The following is a 23,476-nucleotide window of genomic DNA, read 5'->3' on the forward strand; positions in this document are numbered from 1 at the left end:
AATCACTTGAACCTGGGAGGCAGAGGTTGCAGTGAGCTGAGATCGCACCATTGCACTCCAGCCTGGGCAGTAGGAGTGGAACCCCGTCTCAAAAACCAAAAACCAAAAACCAAAAAAAACAAACAACCTTTGATCTGGAAAAAGAACTAGGTTCAGAATAAACAAATACCAGATTAGCAAATCAGAAAAAAAGCACAAAAAAGGAAGTTAAGCTTGGAAGTTAAACATTATTAAAGAGGAAGAATTTTAAAAACTAAAATAAGCAATAACTATAGACAATAAGAATGTTATTACCTTCAGGTCGATATTGTGCAACAATTGTGACAGCTTGGCCAGCATTTTTCAATGCAGCTGCTGCCTGCTCATGACTAGCAGCTCTGAGGTCAACACTGTTTACCTGTAAATCAAACCAAGTCTTAATTTGGGAGAAAAGAGTCAGTTTGATTAGAAATCACAATAGTCTATTCTTTGAGTAAGCATTTATTAAAAAATTAGTTGCAATAACTTTACCACTAAAATGTTTCTTGTTCTCATTGGCCAAAAATAAATTGTGTAGTAAAACAAAATATTATCATTAAAAGCTATTTTATTTACTAAAACCACCTTGCTTAATGTCAAGTTAGTAAAACCAAAACATTTTCCCCCAGAAGGCTGGGTATCAATCCATTTAGAAATGTACCTTAATTTGAGAACCTGAAAAATCAAGTGGCATCATTTTGCACACTTTATTTTACTAGGAACTCAAGCAATGGGAGGGAGTCATTTTGCTTGTAGCATCCATTCACCTCCTGCCACATTCTCACGCCTACTGCTCAACTCAGTTCCAATTATTTTTCTTCCTGTACAAATTAAAACTTCCATTCTTTTGGTATAATAGGAAAGCTATTATTTAGAAATATTAAAATAGCTCAGATTTCAAGGACTGATTTAATTAGAATAAATGTTAATTAAATGAACCAGGAGTTATTTTTTGAATAAAGAGCCCTTCCTTAGGTGAAATAATTATCCAATTCTACCAGTAGGCACAATCCTACTCCAGAAGAAGAGGCAACTTAATTCTTATTTCTGAAAGGTTACCAATACTTTGCGTGCATATATACATACATAGTGCAAGGTACATTATCTTGAGATTGTTTCTTTTCCACAATAAGACAAACTTAAGAGGACATTCATGGAAGCATTATACTTGAATGTAACAAACTTTAAATACCGAATTAAAAAAAATTAAGAAGCAACAATGAATAGAATACGGCAATGTTCAGGACCTTCACTGAAAAATTTTGGAAAGGAATGATCATCATGCAATTTTTACATAAAAACTTGTTTTGTTGAGAACTAATCTAAAATCTGTTAAAGATCACATATCACTTTAAAAAAATTTGACTATGAGCCCAGAAATTCTTGGGATCATAAATTTACATAAAGAACATTTTAACCATATAAAGATCTGATGTTTAATATTGTCTAAAAAGAAACCATTATGCAACTAAATTTAAATACATACCCCTTGAGGCTGGGTGTGGTGGCTCACACCTGTTATCCCAGCACTTTGGGAAGCTGAGGTGGGTGGTTCACTTGAGGCCAGGAGTTTCAGACCAGCCTGGCCAACATGGCAAACACCTGTCTCTACTAAAAATAGAAAAATTAGCTGGGCGTGGTGGTGTGTGCCTGTAGTCCCAGCTACTAAGGAGGCTGAGGCATGAGAATCACTTGAACCTGGGAGGCGGAAGTTACAGTGAGCTGAGATCACACCACTGCACTTCAGCCTGGGTGACGCAGAGAGACACTCTGTCTCATACCACCACCACCACCACCCCCCACCCACCTCAACGAAACCAAGATCTAAAATCCCTAATATAAACAAATGTAACTATGCGGTTATTAGACAATATCTCCAGCTGATGATGGCCGTATAAAACTCAATACAATGTATAAACAGTTCTACTTAGTGCGTAAAGAAAATCCTCCTAATTCCTGGGAGAACAAATCAGGCAAGAAATATAAAGAAAGAGATTTTCACAGATTATTGTAGAAAAGATTAAAAATGTTAATGAATTATTTCTGTGCACCAAACTCTTTTAAGAGCATAATTTGTTGAACAAAACTACATATTAAAGACTTTCCAGACTATCACTGAACATTTCAATTGAAGATACATTATAAAGGATATTTTAGAAGAAATTCCAGTACTGAGAGATATATTTGTATACATAGCCTTAGAGTCACTTTTTTCTTTTACACCAACATTTTTAAAAATGGAGAAATAATTCGCATACCATAGAATTCACATTTTTAAAGCATATAGTTTAGTGGTTTTTAGTATATTCGCAAGGCTGTTCAAGCATCATTACCACCTAATTCCAAAATATTTTCATCACCCCAAAAAGAAACTCTGTATCCACTGACAGTCACTCCTGTGTCTCCTCTCCATCCCTGGCAACTACGAATCTACTTTCTGACCATACTGTATATATACCTATTCTGTATATTTCAAATAAACGGGATATATAATATGTAGCCATCTGCGCTTGGCTTCTTTCACTTATTTTCCAGGTTCATCCTTGGAGCATGTATCAGTACTTCATTCCTTATTATGGCTAAATAATGCGCCACTAAAATCCATTAAAAATGGATATACTGGCCGGGCGTGGTGGCTCACGCCTGTAATCCCAGCACTTTGGGAGGCCAAGGAAGGCTGATCACGAGGTCAGGAGATCGAGACCATCCTGGCTAACACGGTGAAACCCTGTCTCTACTAAAAACACAAAAAAATTAGCTGGGCGTGGTGGCGGGCACCTATAGTCCCCAGCTACTTGGGAGGCTGAGGCAGGAGAATGGCGTGAAGCTGGGAGGCGGAGCTTGCAGTGAGCAGAGATCGTGCCACTGCACTCCAGCCTGGGCGACAGAGCAAGACTCTGTCTCAAAAAAACAAAACAAACAAAAAAAACAAAAACAAAGGATATACCACTTTTGTTGATCCATGTCCTTAAATTTATACTTATTTTATTTTTTGATACTATTGTAAATGAATGTCTTGTCTATCCTGCAAATTTACTGAACTCGTTTATTAGCTTGACGGTCTGTTGTTGTATTTCTTAAGATTTTTTCTATACAAGATTATGTCATCTGCAAACAGAAATAGTTTTCTTGCTTTTTATTCTGGTAGCCTTTTTTTTTTTTTTTTAAAATCTTGCCTAATTTCTAGAACCTCCAGGACAATGTTGAATCGAAGTAGGAAGAGCACATACCACTGTCTTGTTCTTGATTTTAGAGGGAAAGCTTTCAGTCTCTCACCATTTAGTATGATGTCAGCTATAGGGTTTCCAGAGATACCCTTTATCAGGCTGAAGTTCCCTTTTACTCCTAGTCTATTCAGTGTTCTTATCATGAAAAGCTGTCGGTTTATGACAATTGCTTTTTCTGTGTCTACTGAGATATCATGTGCTTTATGTCCTTTATTAAGATGGTGTCTTACTTTGATTGGTTTTTCTATGTTGAACTAACCATGCATTCCTTGGATAAATTCCATTTGGTTATGGTACGTCATCCTTGTTCATGCTGTTGGATCCAGCTTATTTTGTTGATTTTTACATCTATATTCATATGGGATATTGGTTTGTAATTTTTTCTTCTTGTGATGTCTTTGGTTTGGTATAAGGATGATACTGGCCACATAGAATGAGCTGGAAAGCACTCCTCATGCTTATTCCTTTTTGGGGAAGAGTTTGTGAATGACTGGTGTTAATTCTTTAAATGTGTGGCAGAATGTACCAGTGCAGCCATCTGGTCCTGGGATTTCTGTGTTTTGTTAGTTTTTGATTACTAATTCAATTTCCTTACTTGTTTTAAATCTATTAAAATTTTCTATTTCTTCTTGAGTTAGTTTCAATAGTTTATGTCTTCCTAGAAATGTATTGGTAATTAGAGTATATAACTATAAAATATATATCATCTATGACTATATAATGATATATTATAAATGTCTTTTCCCTTTAGTAATAATGTTTTTCTTCAAGTGTCCTTTGATATTAGTCGTATTAGTACAGCCCCAGTAGGTGTCTTTTGGTTACTTTTTGTGTAATGCATCTTTTCCACCCATTTACTTTCAAACTTTTTGTGTCTTTGAATCTAAAGTGTCTCTCTTGTAGACCCTGTATAGTTGGATTGTTTTCTAACCTAATCTATCAATATCTTTGGCCTTTTAACTGGAGTGCCTAATCCATTTATATTTAATATAATTACTGATAATGTAGAATTTACTTAATTTGGCTATTCTATGTCTTTTCTTTCTCTATTCCTCAATTACTGCATTATTTTTGTATTAAATAGATATTTCCTAGTGTACCATTTTAATTCCCATGTCATTAATTTTACTACATATATTTGTTAGTCATTTTCTTAGTGGTTATCTTGGATTATAAGTAAAAATTTAAAGCCAGATGTGGTGGTTCTCGACTGTAATCCCAGTGACTCAGGTGGCTCAGGCAAAAGGACTGAAGCAGGAGCATCACTTGAGTACAACACTTTGAGGGCTGGCTGGGCAACACAGTGAGACCCTTGTCTCTGAAAAAATAAAGAAAAAAATTTAGCCGGGTGTAGTGGTGCATACCTGCAGCCCAGCTACTCGGGAGGCTGAGGCAGGAGGATTGCCTCAGTGAGTAAGTTTGAGGCTGCAGTGAGCTATGACTCTGCTACTGCACTCCAGCCTGGGTGACAGAGTGAGATGCTACCTCTAAAAATAAATAAGTAAACAAACAAACACTTTATAAGAACCTAGTTTCTTTACCCCCCTTGTGGTGTTGTCATATTAATTTTACGTTTATACAATGTGTGTACATCAAATTTGTAATTATTGCTTTATTCAGTTGTTTTTAAAATCAGGTTGGAGAAAAAAAGAGTTGCATATAAAACAATACCCTTATGTTGTTTTATATTTACCTGAGTAGTTGCCTTTACTTAGGCTCTTTATGTGGATTTGAGTTACTCTCTAGTTTCTTTTCATTTTAGTCTGAAGGATTCTCTTTATTATTTCCTATAGGGCAGGTTTTTGAGAGATGGAACTCCTTCAGCTTTTGTTTATCTGGCAATGTCCTGATTTCTTCATTTTCAAAAGATAGTTTTGCTGGATATAGAGTTCTAGTCAACAAAGTTTTTTTCTTTTCAGAATTTTGAATATGTTATTTCACTGCTTTCTGACCTCCACGGTTTCTGATGAGAAATCAGCTATTAACCTCATTGAGGATCCCTTACACGTGGTGAGTCATTTCTTTTTGCTACTTTCAATATTCTGCCTTCGGCTTTAGACAGTTTGACTGTAATGTGTTTATGTTGTAGATTTCTTTAAATTAATTCAACTTGGAGTTCACTGAGGTTCTTGGATTAATGGTTTTAATCAAGTTTTAGAAGTTTTTGGGCGAGTATTCAAATATTCTTTCTTCCTTTTTCTCTCTTTCCCATCTTTCACATACTCCCATTATGGTGGTAAATTTGATAGTATCCCATAGGTCTCTGAAGCTGTTAATTTTTCTTCATATTCTTTCTTTTTTTGTTATTGTTCAGTTCTTCAGCATCAAAATCTCAATTGACCCATCTTCAAGTTTGCTGATTCTTTCTTCTGCCAGCTCAAATCTGCTGTTGACCTTGTCTAGAGAATTTTTCATTTAAGTTACTGTACTTTTCAACTCCAGAATTTCTATTTGGTTCTTACATACAATTTCTAACTCTTTATTGATATTTTTTACTTGGTGAGATATTGTTCCTTTACTTCCATTTCAGTCTATAGGATGGTTTTCTTTTATTCCTTGAATATATTTAAAATACCTGGCTTAATGTCTTTGTCTAGCATGTTCAATGTCTGACCTTCCCTAGGAACAATATCCATTGATTGCGTTTTTCTCCTGTATATGGGCCATACTTTTCTTTCCGCTTGCCTCAAAATTTTATGATGAAAAATAGGCATTTAAAATAAATATAATACGGCAACTCTGGACAGCAGAACCGTCCTCTTATCTAGGCTTGTCACTGCTGTCTTAATGTTATAAAGTCTGTATTCTTTGTTGTGTGTGGCCACTGAAGTCTCTGTCTGGTTAGCTTAGTGGTTAATGACTGAATTTAAATACCTGAAACTTATAAATCTTCCACTCTTTTCCAAGGGCTATATGTGCATTTTGGGGCCCACCTTTAACACTCAGATAAGCAGTTAACAACTGCCTTAAATCGCTTGCACAGAGGCTCATGATCAGGTAGAGGTGAGAGTTTAGGGCCTTTTCTAGTCTTTCCTGAGCATGCGCACAGCCCTGAACATGTGTGTGGCCTTCTGGTTCCAAGGATACACGGAGGTTTTCAAAGGCCTTATGAAGAATTCACTCCTCCAATTTTCCTTTTAAGTTTTTTGATCGGTCTACTATTCCCTAGTGCTTTTAGGGCATTTCCCTAGAGAAGTTCAGTAAGCATTAAAATTTTAAGGTTACTGATGCATATTGCTAAACATAAAGCTGTATTTAACTGCACTCGCATTAGGGTGAGCTACTTCCCTGGACTAGCTGAGACTTCCGGTTTTAGAATCAAGACCAAAGAGTTTCCAGACATGGGGCATTCAGTTCTAAAACCATGAATGTTCTGGGTGAACTAGGTTGAGTTGGTTGGTCTCACACACTTTAGCACTGTGTCAATGACCTATCTAAAGTGGTTCCAAATGGACAATTTAAAAACGTCTATTACTGAACTCTAGGCTAAACGAAAATTTATTTTGACACAAAGTGTGAAGTGAGGCTCTAAGCTAATTTTATTTCCCTAAATAACTAGGTAATATGTTCAACAATATTAATCTTTTAAGTCCATTCCCTACCACTAACTTTTCCTTATCATACTGTAACTTAAATAAATTACAGTATATTTTACAATGAAATGTAGAAATCTGAACAGCTCAGCTGAAAGGATTTTGCTCACCGTATAAATCATGAAACCAATACCCCAAACCAGACATGTATCTTTTCCATTGATGTTTAACCGTGCACTTTGATAGTCAGTCCCAATCACTGGCAACCACTTTCTGACTTACAGCACCACAAGTCAGTGTCACCTGCTCATGACTATCATGTAACTGGAATTATACAGTATGTATTTTTGTTATCTGTTTTGCTCAACATACTTGTTTTGTGTTTCAGTAGTTGCTCCTTTTAATTGCTGAGTAGTATTATATTGTGTAAACATACCACAATTTAGCAATTTTCCTGTTGATGGAAACTTGGGTCATTTCAAGATCTAGATTATTATGAAAAAGGCTGTTTAGAATGTTCTTGTCGAAGTGTTTTTTTTGATGTATGCTTCCATTTGTCCTGGGTAAAACCTGGGTGATAAGATTAGATGTATGTTTAACTTCTGAAAAACCTCCCCAAAAGTTCTTGTAGTGGTATACCACTTTACACGTCCACTAGTAGTGAATGAGGGTTGCAGCTGCTCCACATCCTCATCAATGAATGTTGTTATTTTTTTTCTTTTGTTGTTCAACTAAGTGGGATATAGTATTTCATTACGACTTCAAGAATACCTATTTTTATCTAGGCATAATCAATCTTTTTTAGTGTATAGTTAAGTTTTGGCAAATGTGAATTTCGTGCAGCCACCCACAATCAAAATATAGAACAATTACATCACTCTTATCCAAATCCCTACAAACCTCTTCATTCATTGTGGTTTGTGCACTTCTCTGATGCCTAATGTTAAGCACCTTTTCATGTGCTTACTGGCCATTCACGTATCTTTTGTGATGTATCTGCTCAAGTCTTTGGTGCATTTTTAATTGGGTTACTCATCTTTTTATTGTTGATTTGTAGGAGATATTTATATATTCTGGATACAAGTAGTATGTCATGTATGTGCTGAGAATGTTTTTTTCCACTGTGTGGCTTGCCTATTTGGTTTTCTTCTTTCTTTGTTTTTGAGACAGGGTCTTGCTCTGTTGCCCAGGCTGGAGTGCAGTGGTGGGATCAAACCTCACTCACTGTAGCTTCAAACACCTAAGCTGAAGTGATCCTCCTGCCTTAGCCTCCCAAGTAGCTGGGACTACAAGTGCCCACTATGTCTGGCTAATTAAAAAAAAATTTGTTTTTTTAAAGATGGGGTCTTGCAATAATGATCAGGCTGGTCTCAAACGCCTGGCCTCAGGCCATCCACCTGCCTCAGCCTCCTGAGTTACTGAGATTATAAGTAAGAGTCACGTCACCCAACGTATTTGGTTTCTTAATGTCATCTTCTTTATGGTTAGTGTTTTATGCATTTTGTCCAAGGAACTGTTACCTACTCTAGGCCTGCAAACATAGTCTCAGATATGTTCTTCTAGGAAGATTATGGTTCTGAGTTTTATATTTAGATCTATAATCCATCTAGAATTAAATTTTATGTCTGGAGTAATACTGGTTTAGGGTTATAATTTTACACATAGATATCTAGGTATTATAGCACCATTTGTTAAAAAGATTTTCCCTTCTCTACTGAACTGACTTGGTGGCCCTCTGGCACTATTTAAGAAATTTGTCTAATCTATATTTACTACCATTTTCTTGTATGTTTTCTTTTAGAAGTTTAGTTCTATGGTCCATTTCAAGTTAATTTTTCTATACAACATGAAGAAATGCGATTCTTCTTCTTTTCCTTGTGTCTACTTGCTCTATCAATTAAAGAAGAGGCCATTTAAATCTCCAAATGTGACTGCAGATTTGTCCATTTCCTTCCTTAGTTCTGATAATTTATACTTCAGGTATTCTGAAAGTACTACTAGGTATGTCTTCTTGATGAAATGACACTTTTATCCTTCTCGCTGCTTTTATAATTATGAAATCTATGTACAATAACATTATTTGTCTTAAATTCTATTTTGTCTCATATTAAGACAGTAGCTTTAGTATGCTATTTGCACAGTGTACCTTCTTTCACTCTTTTACTTACAACCCATGAGCCTTTATAAAGTAAATTTCTGATAAACAGTATATAGTTTGGTCTTGCTTTTTTGAACCAAGCCGACAATTTCTGTATCTTAAAATCGTAGCTTTTAAGATTACATAGAGATAAGAAAATTTAAGCTGCTATAGTTTCAGATTAGATGTAGATAAGATATAGTTAAGATACAGTTATATGTAAGATATAGATAAGATGTAGTTTCAGATTAGATATAGATAAGAAAATTTAAGCTGCTATAGTTTCAGCTTCTTGGGAGGCTCAAGCAGGAATATCGTTTGAGCCCAGAAGTTTGAGGCTGTAATAGTGCTCTATGATTGTGCCTGTGAATAGCCACTGTACTCCAGCCTAGGCAATGCACTGAAGCCCTGTCTCTTAAAAAATAAAAGAAAGAAAAAATAAAAGAAAATTTATAAACTTGAATTACAAGGAGACAGAGTTGTAAATATGAAATTGGGGTTAAAAGACATGAAAAACAGATTAACATCCACTCATAGGAGTTTAGGGACAGAGTACATACAACATGGGAAAGGCAAAATTTGAAAAGACAATGGCTAAGTCTCCAGAATTGATGAAAGAAGTTTTTAGAATTGATGAAAGGCACGACTCCTCTGATTCAGTAAGTATAATGAATCCCAAACACAATAAATAATATGCTAGACATAGACAAAATTTCACATTTTAGTGAAACTGCAGCACATCAAAGACAAAGCATCTTACAAGCAGCCAGCAAACCCCCACAAATCACCTACGAACAAGACAGAGTAGACTTTTTTCGTTAAATAGAAACAACACACCAGACAACATAAAACAGTATCTTCAAAATACTGAGAGGTAACAGCTATCAACCTGTAATTCTAGATTGAACTAACTTTTAAAGTGAAATAAAATAAAGATACTTGCAGATAAAGTCTAGAATATTTACGATTAAGGAACCATTGCTGAAAGCACAAATCAAGGGCTTGCACACTAAGGTGCATTTAGATATTTGAAGGGCATTTTTACTTTTTACAATGACTAGGGAGTTTTACTAGCATGTAGCATGTATATAAAAGCTTTTAAAAATGAGAAATTTTCAGCTGGGTGCAGTGGCTCACGCCTGTAGTCCCAGCACTTTGGGAGGCCGAGGTGGGAGGATCACTTGGTCAGGAGATCGAGACCATCCTGGCTAACACAGTAAAACCTTGTCTCTACTAAAAATACAAAAAAATTAGCCAGGCGTGGTGGCGGGCGCCTGTAGTCCCAGCTACTAGGGAAGCTGAGGCAGAAGAATGGCATGAACCTGGGAGGCGGAGCTTGCGGTGAGCCGAGATGGCGCCACTGCACTCCAGCCAGGGCAACAGAGCAAGACTCCGTCTCAAGGAAAAAAGAAAAAAAAAAAGAAATTTTCTATGAAGAGCAAGACAGTCCTATACAACAAATAACTGTACAATCCAAATGCTGTTAGCGGTCCACTGAGAAACACAGAAGAAGGAAGACACAAGATGGGATGGTAAACAAAAATTGTATGACCTGTGGATTAACTTTTAATAAACAAAAATAAAAATTACAATTTATGGGTATAAACATGAAACAGAAGTAAAATACCAGAAATGGCATGATTAGAATTAGTTTCCCAAAGTCTGTGTGTCACAGTAGAACTATAGGTAAGTTTTAGACAAAAATTGTGTATGGGTAACAACATAAGCACACAAATTGAAAGTAAGAAGAGGAGAAAAGATGACACAAATATCAAGCCAAAAAAAAAATCAGCCACATTAATATCAGACAATATAGATTCTAGGGCAAAACCACTATTATAAATCAAGATGTTCACCACATAATAACAATTATAAAACTATGTGTACCCAATAACACAATTTCAAAAGACATACTAAAAAAAGCTAATGCTATGAGGGCCAACTGTTGAACCCATGTTTGGGTAGCTTTGAAAAAATCGTATTTGATAGCTTTAAAAACCTCAACAGATCAAGAAGACAGATCAAGAAGGTAACAGACTAAAGTATAAAGAAGTACACAAGTAACAAGCTTGAGTTAACAGACACATAGCAAACTTTCCAGTCAATAAATAGAGAACACATAATTTCTTCAAGCACATTTATAAAAACTGACCCCTTAGAAGAGTCAAATATAAAAAGAAAACCTATTATACAGTATGTTCTCTGACACTACAATTCTACAATTAAGCTGTAAAATGATAAGAAGATAACCAAGATATCCCCATTACTTTAGGATATAAAAAAACAGAAGACCTTGCTTTAAAAATAGGTCCAGTGAAAATAATAAAAATGTGATCTTGACTAACATGTCTTACCGATATAATACGATCTCCTTTTCTGAGCTCTCCACTTAGATCAGCAGGTCCTCCGGCTAAGATAAAGGAAATAAATATTCCTTCTCCATCTTCTCCTCCTACAATGTTGAAACCAAGGCCCGTTGAGCCACGATGAAGAACAACTTTTCTAGGTTCCCTAAAAATTAAAAACAATTGAGTATCTTGGAAATTTTATATAAAACCTGACATTCTATCAGTGAGAACTACCTACTGATAATTTTTATGTTATCAAACTACAAAGAAAGCTAGATAAAATATAAATGGTTTTTCTAAAACTATGGGATAAAGAGATTCTAAGCCTATGAATCAAAGGAAAAAATCTAATTTTATATAAAAGCAAAAAACGTGTGTTATATAAAACAGAAATGAAACCAAAACAGAAAAAAAATGTGGAAATTTAAAAATATTATAAGAGCTTGTCAGGAAATACACATGCTCATGAAAAGCTGATGTTGCCTTCAAAGCAATCACTGCCCCTACTTAGATGTTTAAAAGGCAGCTATCCTTTTGTCTTAGAGAAGGTAGGCCCTTTCTCCAGTGTCAAAGGGATGAACCATAACCAACTTAAACAAGTTATTGCAATCCCATGCCCCTTTGCTAAGGTTAGAGTATAACCCCATTCTAACCTCTGGTAAATGAAGGGAAATTTTATTGTCATTTTCTAGAGACAGACAAACCTTATCAACGACAAAGCATCTTTGCTACCTTCCTTTCCTCAAACAAACAAAACAAAACAAACAAAACCCCACACGACTGAATAATACAATCCCTTTACTGGTTTGGACACATTATAATCAGGAAGGTGAAACCAAGAGTATACCAAAGACACCATAGGCCTTAGGTTGCTATACCAACCTTGGAATTGCCCATCTTCAGGCTTTTTATATGAAATAATTACAACCTATCTGCAGGGGCACAGGTAGGTTTTATCATATGGTGATGTTTTATTTCCTATATTAGATGGTGAATTCCGGGTTTACTGTTCCTATTATGCTTTTTTTTTTTTTTTTTTCTTGAGACGGAGTCTCGCTCTGTCACCCAGGCTGGAGTGCAGTGGCGCAATCTCGGCTCACTGCAAGCTCCGCCTCCCGGGTTCACGCCATTCTCCTGCCTCAGCCTCTCCAAGCAGCTGGGACTACAGGCGCTCGCCACCTGGCCCGGCTAATTTTTTGTATTTTTAGTAGAGATGGGGTTTCACTGTGGTCTCGATCTCCTGACCTCGTGATCCACCCGCCTCGGCCTCCCAAAGTGCTGGGATTACAAGTGTGAGCCACCTATTATGCTTTAAAATACGTATGAATTAGAATTTTATATTAGGAAATTATACTTGATTAAAAAATACTCAGCTGAAATTCAACAGTATTTCCAGGGGAAAATACACTCTGATTTTCAAATAATGTAAGCACATGAAAAGGTGCTCAACATCATCAGTCACTAGGGAAAGAGATATAAAAATAATGAGATACTTCAGTTCTACTAGGATGGCTATTAAAAAAGCCACAAAACAAAAAGTAACAAGTGTTGATGAGGATGTAAAGAAATTGCAACTCATACTTTACTGATGAGAATATAAAACGGTGCAGGCACTACGAAAAACAGTTTGGTGGTTCCTCAAAAAGCTAACATAGAATTACCGTATGACCCAGCAATTCCACCCTTAGGTATATACCCCAAGTAACTGAAAGCAGTGATTTGGACAGATACTTGCATGTCAGTGTTTATTACCGAATTACTCACAATAACCAAAAGGTGAAAATAACTCAAGTGCCCATCATTAGATGAATAAACAAAATGTGGCATATATGTATAATAGAACAGTATTGTCATAAAAACAAATGAAATTCTGATACATGCTAACAAATGAGTGTATCTTGACAACGTAAGTGAAATAGGCCAGTCACAAAAGGACAAATATTATATGGTTCCACTTATATAAACTATCCAGAATAGGCAAATTCATAGAGACAAAAAGTAGATTAAAGGTTATCAGGGGCTGGGAAGACAGCCTTCCCTCCTGGAAGGGAGAATTACTGCTTAATGGTCACAGAGTTTGTCTGAAGTAATGAAAAGGTTTTGGAAATAGTGATGGGTTCACAAAATTGTGAATGCAATTAACACTACTAAATTGTACACTTAAAAACAGTTAAAATGTCAAATTTTGTTATATATTATTTTGCCACAATTTTTAAAAACTGATGTAATATACCATAAATTGTATACTTTAAACAGGTGAAATTTATGATATGTTGAATCATATCTCAATAAAGCTGTTAAAAAATAAACTTTAGAACCAAAATGTAGGTATGTTGTGATTTTTTTTTTTTTAACTTTTTTGTTATTGGTAACATCTGAAAGACTGCTTAAGGTCAAATTGTGAAGAACTTGTAATGTTGGAAAGATTTTATACTTCATTATTACAAAGTAGTGTGATTATCAAAAGGGAGTGGTTAATACCTCAAAGTCCAGTGCAATATTCTAGACGAGATTCAAGTGAAGAAGCATGAGGAACAGTAATCAAGGTGCAAATATAACTTTTTTTTAGTTTGTAAAATATGCAAAGAGATTAAAGACTAGATAAGCCATTCACTATTATAGTTTCCCTCTTTACCGCCTTAAATAGGCACTATTAGAAAGTAATAAAAATAAATGGCAATGAAAGGTCATTCTTGAAGCACTGAAGACTAGCAGCCTTGGATATTCCTACCACAAACAAGTAAAAACACTATTCTTTCTGCTAATTTTCATCCCAAACACAATTACTGACAACCTATTAAGTTTCCAACATTGCTAATTCTTTATGAAAGAAAAGAGACAAACACTCCTATCTGTCCTTAAGATCACTGCCTAGAATCAGGAGTCTTATCTGATAAGTAAAAAATAATAATAATGCTAACAATAATGTAATCAGGAAACGTTAAGAACAGACATTACTTGGTACACATTTTAAGTTGAATCTATAATATAAAAGACGTGTACAAATTATAAAGCAAACTCTACAGTGTCTTATTACTATATTGAATAATATGAAAAAGATCTACAATGCTTTTTCAACAATTTTTTTCTACCTCATTAGAATTCTTTGGGATTAAAAAGACAGTTAATCTATAAATTTCAGTCCAGTTAGTAATTTTAGATGAAAGTAAATTTTGTGTGTCAGAATATCAAGGATATATAGCAAACAAACAAACGAACAAACCAACCAACCCACCCACCAGCCAGGCAAAGGGGCTCACGCCTGTAATCTTAGTACCTAGGGAGGCAGATATGGGAGGATAGCTTGAGTCTATGAGTTCGAGGATGCAGTGATTTAGTTCATACCACTGCACTCCAACCTGGGCAACAGAGTAAGACCCTGCTGCTAAAACCAAACCAAACCACCACTTATTGAATTCTGAACACAAATCAAGTAACTGCCATATTTTTATGGTATATATTAGATAAGGAACATATAAAATGTTACTTTAAAATATACATAAGAATTTTCTTAACTTAGTTTTACTAAGCTAATTCCTAAGGACAATTTACCAAGCCTCAAAGAAAAGCAGTATTAATTTTAAAAAAGGAGCAGTAATTTATTTGTAAAAATAAAACGTATATATTTCAGGCTCTTCAATGAATCCTCCTAAGGAAAAAATTAACCTTTAAGCTCATTAACTGTCAATAAAATTTTTTAGTCCTAAAAATTGTGGCTATCTTACATGGCTGATTAAAATTCAATTTAATAGTTGATTTTATGTAAGAAGGATAGATGTTAACTTCCTTACCTTGTAATTTCATCATCTCCAAGTACTGCTTTAGAAACTGGTGAGTATCTGGCTGGTGATGCTGGTGTCTGGCCCAAGAAGGAAGATGGGCTAACATGGTTATCAACAGGCTGAGAAGAAGCTTCAAAATAAAGAAAGTGAAAAATACTTCAAAAACGAAACAAGCCAATCAGTATTCCATTTATGAGTGATTAATGTGTAATTTATATTCACTCCTTTGTATATCAGAATTTGGTAGAGAAGATTTATTCATCAGCCAAAAAAGTGGACATTATGTTGCCCAGGTTAGTCTCAAATTCCTGTCCTGAAGTGATACTCCCACCTCAGCCTCCCAAAGTGCTGGGATTACAGGCATAAGCCACCACACCCAGATTACTATTTTAAAGAATTATATACAGTCCAAATTTGATTGTGAATAATAAAAATCAGAGGCTTTCCAATAAGTGCAAAAAGATTATGTCCTTATACTAGCTCAGATCTGTCAACCTAATTTACATCTTTTCTTTTAAATTCACCCATAGAAGAATAAAAACCTGGTAAAAAGCAAAAACAAAAAATAAGCAAAAACCGTCGTCCAGGCATAGTGGCTCACGCCTGTAATCCCAGCACTTTGGGAGGCCGAGGGAGGCGGATCACCTGAGGTCAGGAGTTCGAGACCAGCCTGGCCAACATGGTGAAATCCCATCTCTACCAAAAAAATACAAAAATTAGCCAGACGTGGTGGCGTAGCCTGTAATCCCACTTACTCGGGAGGCTGAGGTGGGAGAACCGCTTGAACCTGGGAGGTGGAGGCTGCAGTGAGCCGGGATCATACCATCATAAGAGAGAAAAATCTTCTCAATAAATAATTGGATGAAATTCAATACTTACAAGATAAAAACTCCCCATAAACCAGGAATAAAGGTTAACTTTCTTAATACAAAAAGGGTAGCTACAGAAGACCTGCTGGTAACACCATATACAATGGTGAAATACTGTTTCCCCCAGTTTGTGAACAAGACAGTGATCTCTATTATCACCATTTCTGTTCAACACTGAACTGGAGGTCTTACCAATGCATCAGACAAGAAAAAAGAAAATGAACAGTATAAAGATAGGAAAGAAGGAGGTAAAATTCATTGTTCACAGATGACATGGTTATACACGTAGACAATCTGAAAGATCTATAAAACCTAACATTAACGAATTTAGCAAGATTGTTGACTAAGCAATTAATATACAAAACAGATATTTCCTATATATCAGTTAAAATTAGAAACATTTAAAAAGTAGTACATTTATAATAGCATGAAAAACATCAAACACCTAGGACTAAATCTAACATATAAAACCTCTACTATACAACACTGCAGAGAGAATGTTAAGAAGGACTTCAATAAAAGAAGAGATACTCATATTAATGGACTGATTAAGAAACTCAACTTAATTCTTCCTAAACTGATCCGTAATTGTTTTGATCCTAAAATTAAAAAGGAAATTTAAAGACCCAACATAATCTTGAACAGTAACAAAATTAAGATTTACTTTACATCAACATTTATTATAAAATTATGATAATTAAGAGACTGCAGGTGGCACAAAGGTAAATAGTTCAATGAAACAGAAGAGCCTAGAAATAGGTTCATACATATGTGTTCACTTAAAAGAAAAGCACCAATGCAATTCAGTGGCAGAAATGGTCTTTCAATAAATGGTGCTGGATCAATTATATATCTGCATATTAAAAAATCTCTCATTACATGCAAAAATTAGATCCAAATGGATCGGACCTAAATGTGAAAGGCAAAATAATAAAGCTCCTAGAAGTCCCTTATGACCCAAGCATAGGAAAAATTTCAACGGGTCACTAAAAGCACTATCTTAATAGAAAAGACTGATAAGGAATTAAAAAATTTGTCCATCAAAAAGTACCATTTTTTTGAGGGGAAAAAGGAAAACATAAACTCAGTGAAGACATCTGCAATAGATATAACTGATTAGAGTTATTTCTCAAATACATAAAACTTCCTTTAAATCAATAATAAAACCAATAGAAAAATGTAAAAACATTTGAACAGACATTGCATTGAACAAGAGTCAAAGCAATAAGCACAAGCAAAAATGCTGAAAATAATTAATCATCAGGAACAACCAGCAACAAATGAATAAATAATAATCATCAATAAATCATGAGATAACTTTATACATATCCATACTATTCATAATTAAAAAGATGGATAATACCAAGGGTTGGTGAGGATGTAGAAAAACTGGGGTCTTAATTGTCTCCTATACTGCTGAAATTGTTTAGCAGTATCAGCTGGAGACTAAACATATGCCTACTCTGTAACACAGCAATCTCACTCCATGAGAAATGAGTGCTTATGTCTGACAAGGATGTGCAAAAATATCCACAGCAGCTATACTCATAAAAGATCAAAACTGTAAGTGACTCAACAGTAAAATGAAAAAAATTGTTGTACACTTATACAATGGAATAATACATAGCAATTTTAAAAAGCCACGTGACTGATCATTAAGCTAAACTCCTAAAATTGGTACCCTTACCGAATATATGTTTTAATTCAATTAAAAATTAAATAAAGAGTGCATGTGTCTTTATAGCAGCATGATTTATAGTCCTTTGGGTATATACCCAGTAATGGGATGGCTGGGTCAAATGGTATTTCTAGTTCTAGATCCCTGAGGAATCGCCACACTGACTTCCACAATGGTTGAACTAGTTTACAGTCCCACCAACAGTGTAAAAGTGTCCCTATTTCTCCACATCCTCTCCAGCACCTGTTGTTTCCTGCTTTTTTAATGATGGCCATTCTAACTGGTGTGAGATGGTATCTCACTGTGGTTTTGATTTGCATTTCTCTGATGGCCAGTGATGATGAGCATTTTTTCATGTGTTTTTTGGCTGCATAAATGTCTTCTTTTGAGAAGTGTCTGTTCATGTCCTTTGCCCACTTTTTGAACACGTATGTTTATTGCGGCACTATTCACAATAGCAAAGAGTTGGAACCAACCCAAATGTCCAACAACAATAGACTGGATTAAGAAAATGTGGCACATATACACCATGGAATACTATGCAGCCATAAAAATGATGAGTTCGTGTCCTTTGTAGGGACATGGATGAAACTGGAAAACATCATTCTCAGTAAACTATTGCAAGGACAAAAAACCAAACACCGCATGTTCTCACTCATAGGTGGGAATTGAACAATGAGAACTCATGGACACAGGAAGGGGAACATCACACTCTGGGGACTGTTGTGGGGTGGGGGAGGGGGGAGGGACAGCATTAGGAGATATACCTAATGCTAAATGATGAGTTAATGGGTGCAGGAAATCAACATGGCACATGGATACATATGTAACAAACCTGCACATTGTGCACATGTACCCTAAAACCTAAAGTATAATAAAAAAAAAAAATTAAAGAGGTCAGGTGCAGTGGCACACATCTGTAATCCCAACACTTTGGGGGTGCTGAGGCAGGATCACTTGAGGTTAGGAGCTTAGGCAACATAGTGAGACCCCATCTCTACAAAACAATTTTAAAAATTAGCTGGGCATGATATCCTACACACTTGGGAGGCTGATGTGGGAGGATCGCTTGAGCCCAGGAATTCAAGGCTACAATGAACTACGATCGTGTCACTACACTGCAGCCTGCGCAACTGAGTGAGATCCTGTTTCAAATAAAAGAATATTTTTATAGACTTTCCCCATTTCTTTACTGGGTATGTTTTTTTATTTTTTTTTCTTACAGAGTCTTGCTTTGTTGCCCGGGCTGGAGTACAGTGGTGTGATCTCAGTTCACTGCAACCTCCGCCTCCTGGGTTCAAGCAATTCTCCTGCCTCAGCCTCCCGAGTAGCAGGGACTGCAGGCACTTGCCCCCGTGCCTGGGTAATTTTTTGTAGTTTTAGTAGAGACGGGGTTTCACTGGGTTAGCCAGGATGGTCTTGATCTCCTGACCTCATGATCCACCCACCTTGGCCTCCCAAAGTGCTGGGATTACAGGCGTGAGCCACCGTGCCTGGCCTCTTTTTTCTTTCAAGAGATAGGTCTCATTATGTTGCCCAGGCTGGAGTGCAGCGGCTAGACACAGGTGCAATAATAGTGCACTATACTCCCCAAACTCCTGGGTTCAAACAACCCTCCTGCCTCAGCCTCCCAAGTAACTGGGACCACAGGCATGCACCATTTTGCCTGGCTTTTTTCCTTTTTCATGTGAAGAAGTCTTAACATGGTAGGAAAATCAGCTCTTAGTGATATTAAGTAGAGAAAAGGAGCAGTGTTAGAGAGGTATCTTAAGATTGTAGGAAGATCCCTCCTATTTCCTTAAAATAAGGAGTATGTAAACATGTTCGTGTGCTGATGGTAATGATCCAGTAGACAGAGGATTTGATTATGCAAGAGAGAGAGAGGATAGCTGCAAGAACAAGATTCTCTGCAGACAAGAAATAGTGACATTCAGTATACAAACGGAAGACCTGGTTTTCAACAGGAACAATGACAATGACTCCCATTAAAACACAAGTGAAAGTGGAGTTTTGGGGTAAAAATACAGTTACACAGGTATATCTGAAAGTGGAAAAATAAGGAAATTCTCTTCTGGGTGCTTATATGAAATATGAAGTGAGATCATCAGTTATGGCTGAATAGTAGATGGCAAGTGAAGGTTTGAGGGGAGAGAAAAATTCTTAAGAGTGGGAGAGTGAATTAGGGAAATGTAGGACTGCAGGCAAGAGTAAGGCACCATCTATGATTTATGGCCATATGTAAAAAGCACAATTTTGTGCTCTTCTCCATGGTTCTGCTTTTTAGGAACCATAAATGAAATAGCAGAGTTTGGCTGTACCAGTGTTGGGGGATTCTGCTGTGAAGAAGAAGGAGGCAAAGGACTTGAAGATGTGCAATGAAGTGAACGTGATAAACCATGGAATCTAAGCTAATACAAATAGAAAAACTGAGACAAGGGGCAACAAAATAATAATGTCAAATGACTGAAGGTCAAAATGAGATTGAATTGCTAGAATAGAGGTAAATGAACTGAGGGTTGTAGTCACAGAATGCGATGATTAAATTGATATTTTAGAGGTGATGAAAGTTAATAATTATAGACAATAAAATCTAAAGTATTACCTTGGAAGCAAGTAACTGAGTTGAAGTGGAGGGCAGGATAGTCAGAAAGAGATGAAGAAACCAAAAAGTCAGGGTGTTGGATGAATCATTAGTGTGGTTTTTGGACATGACCAGGAATGACAGCATGAATAATAGTGGCAAATGACAATGGGCCTTTGCACTAAAGTCTTCAGTGACTAAAGCCAGATTGATGAGGAGAATACAATATCACTACAGTCAGGGATAGATAGTAAGCTGAATAGCTTGACAGCAGGGTGATAGTGAGGGCTTCAGAAGAACTGATAAGCAAAAATTACTTATGTAAAAAAATTTTAAACACAAGTGCTTTTTAAAAAACACAGATAAATTGTTTATGAATTGCATATGCAGAAGCGTACAACAAAACCCACATCTACAGTTGCCTAAGAAGGGAAGAGACTGGAAGCAAAACATTATGATCAAGTTGAAACTGCAAGGTGAACTTCAGCTTTTTCATAATGCTTTATTAGTTCAATAACAAATGGGGGAAAAAGTAACATAATCGGCTGGGCTCGGTGGCTCATGCCTATAATCCCAGGACTTTGGGAGGCCGAGGTGGGCGGATCATCTGAGGCCGGGAGTTCGAGACCAGCCTGACCAAACATGGAGAAACCCCGTCTCTACTAAAAATACAAAATTAGCAGGGCGTGGTGGCGCATGCCTATAATCTCAGCTACTGAGGCAAGAGAATGGCTTGAACCCGGGGGGCAGAGGTTATGGTGATCCAAGATCGCGCCACTGCACTCCAGCCTGGGCAACAAGAGCGAGACTCCGTCTCAAAAAAAAAAAAAAAAAAAAAAAAAAAAAAGGCAACATAATGATCAGGGCACTAATACTCAATTCGTGGAACAACTGTCACAATGTGCACATGGTTATTGGATAGGCAGCATTTAAAATAAGATACTTGAATTGATGAATAAAATGGCTTATTATTTAAAAAATATACAAAGCCTTTATATAAAGTTTATGTGCAAGAGGAAGTATATGTAAGAATTTCAAATAAGTAGCAAGGTTCTTTTCTTTGACACAAAAGAACACCATCCCTGTACATCAGACAGGTTAAATACTATTAAGGAAATAATTCAGTTATACTTGAGCAATTAATACATCAATGAGCAGATAATAATGAAGATACATTTCTGGAGGGCAGTATGTAGATTTCAAAATGTAATGTTTTTAACTGATAATGATTAGTAATATAATTAATCTTGACAGTTCTAAAATTGGAAACACTGTTACTTTAAAAATCACCAATATTTCTAAAAGTCTACAATTTAAAAAAGGAGCACTCAAAAGCAGGTTACACCCAGTACATTTAATATCTTTATTATTTATGGGTTCTTCAAACATTAACTCAATGCAAAGAACAAATACAGCTTTCATTTTTCCACCAACACAAACACACTAAAAAATATACTTAAATCTCAGCTTATATATTAAAAAAACTGAATATAAAATGGCCAGGTGCGGTGGCTCACACCTGTAATCCCAGCACTTTGGGAGGCCAAGGCAGGTGGATCACCTGAGGCCAGGAGTTTGAGACCAGCCTGGCCAACATGGCGAAACCCCGTCTCTACTAAAAATACAAAAACTAGCCAGTCATGGTGTCGCATGCCTGTAATCCCAGCTACTAGGGGGACTGAGGCAGGAGGATCGCTTGAACCTGGGAGGCGGAGGTTGCAGTGAGCTGAGATTGCGCCACTGCACTCCAGCCTGGGCAATAGAGCGAGATTCCGTCTCAAAAAAAAAAAAAAAAAAATACATATGTGTGTATATATATATATATATATAAAATAAGAAACCTAAAAATACGTAAGTACTTTGAGAACAATTTAATCAACTGCAACACAATTGAACTGCATACAAATATAAGCGCTAGAACCTGAAAGTAGAAAGATAAATAGTATCTGTCCTCATGTACCTAAGAGCAAAGAAAATCTCTTAAGTTTTAGATATACTGTAAATCGGTGTTTCTCAAAGTGCAGACCATGAACTAGCAGCACCAGAAACATCACAATTACAGGGATACCTCAGAGATATTATAGTTCCATACCACAGCAATAAAGCGAATATTGCAATAAAGCCTGTCATATGAATTTTTTGGTTTCCCAGTGCATGTATAAGTTATGTTTACACTATATTAAGGAATAGCATTATGTCTAAAAATACAATGTACAGGCCTTAATTTAAAAATACTTTATTGCTAAAAAAATGCTAACAATCATCTCAGCCTTCAGCAAGTTATAATGTTTTTGCTGGTGGAGCATCTTGCCTTGATATTGATAGCCTTGATATTGAGGGTGGTAGTTGCTGAAGGGTGGGGTGCCTGTGTTAATTTCTTAAAATAAGACAAAAATGCAGTTGGCCATATCCACTGACTCTTTCTTTCACAAAAGATTTCTCTGAAGCATGTGATACTGTTTGATAGCATTTTACCCACAGCAGAACTTGTTTCAAAATTGAAGTGAATTCTCTCAAACCCTACTGCTGCTTTATCAACTAAGTTTATGTAATATTCCAAAATCCTTTGTTGCCGTTTCAACAATGTTCACATCATCTTCACCTACCAGGAGTAGATTCCATCTCAAGAAACCACTTTCTTTGATTATCCATAAGAAGCAACTCCTTAGTTGTTAAAGTTTTATCATGAGGTTTGCACCAATTCAGTCACATCTTCAGGCTCCACTTCTAATTCTAGTTCTCTTATTATTTCTACCAATTTGCAGTAACTTCTGCCACCAGAGTTTTGACCTGTTCCAAGTCATCCAAGAGGGCTGGAATCAACATCTTTCAAACTCCTGTTAATGTCGATATTGTGACCTCCTCCCATGAATCATGAATGTCCTTAATGGCATCTAGACTGGTGAATCCTTTGCAGAAGGTTTTCAATTTACTTTGCCCAGATCCATCAGAGGAATCACTATGTATGGCAGCTACAGCTTTATAAAATGTATTTCTTAAATAGTAAGACTTGAAAGTCAAAATTATTCCTTGATCCATGGACTACAGAGGGGATGACAAGTTAGTAAGCATCAAAACAACATCAGTCTCCTTGCACATTGCCATCATAGCTCTTGGGCAGCTAGGTGCGTTGTCTAAGGGCACTAATATTTTGAAAGGAATGTTTTTGTTTTTTTTGAGCAGCAGGTCTCAATAGTTGGCTTAAAATATTCAGTAAACCATGCTGTAAACAGAAATGCTGTCATTCAGGCTTTGTTGCTTCAATTATAGAGCACGGGTTTTGTCACAGTTATACAGAACAGG

General features: G+C 36.2%; 1 protein-coding gene across 20 annotated transcripts in view; it reads right to left on the reverse strand.

The window, feature by feature from the left end:
• Positions 1 to 23,476, reverse strand: part of DLG1 (discs large MAGUK scaffold protein 1) — a 192,127-nt gene that overhangs the window by 63,215 nt on the left and 105,436 nt on the right. For all 20 annotated transcript variants that reach the window (XM_030823041.1, XM_030823038.1, XM_030823037.1 and 17 more), the window contains 3 exons: positions 15,055 to 15,175; positions 11,270 to 11,426; positions 295 to 397 (listed from right to left, as the gene is read on the reverse strand). In XM_030823041.1, the coding sequence (XP_030678901.1) occupies positions 295 to 397; positions 11,270 to 11,426; positions 15,055 to 15,175 (381 nt within the window). The remainder of the gene's footprint in view (positions 1 to 294; positions 398 to 11,269; positions 11,427 to 15,054; positions 15,176 to 23,476) is intronic.

The sequence above is a fragment of the Nomascus leucogenys genome, chromosome 11 (genome assembly GCF_006542625.1).
Source record: "Nomascus leucogenys isolate Asia chromosome 11, Asia_NLE_v1, whole genome shotgun sequence".
Lineage (NCBI taxonomy): Eukaryota > Metazoa > Chordata > Mammalia > Primates > Hylobatidae > Nomascus > Nomascus leucogenys.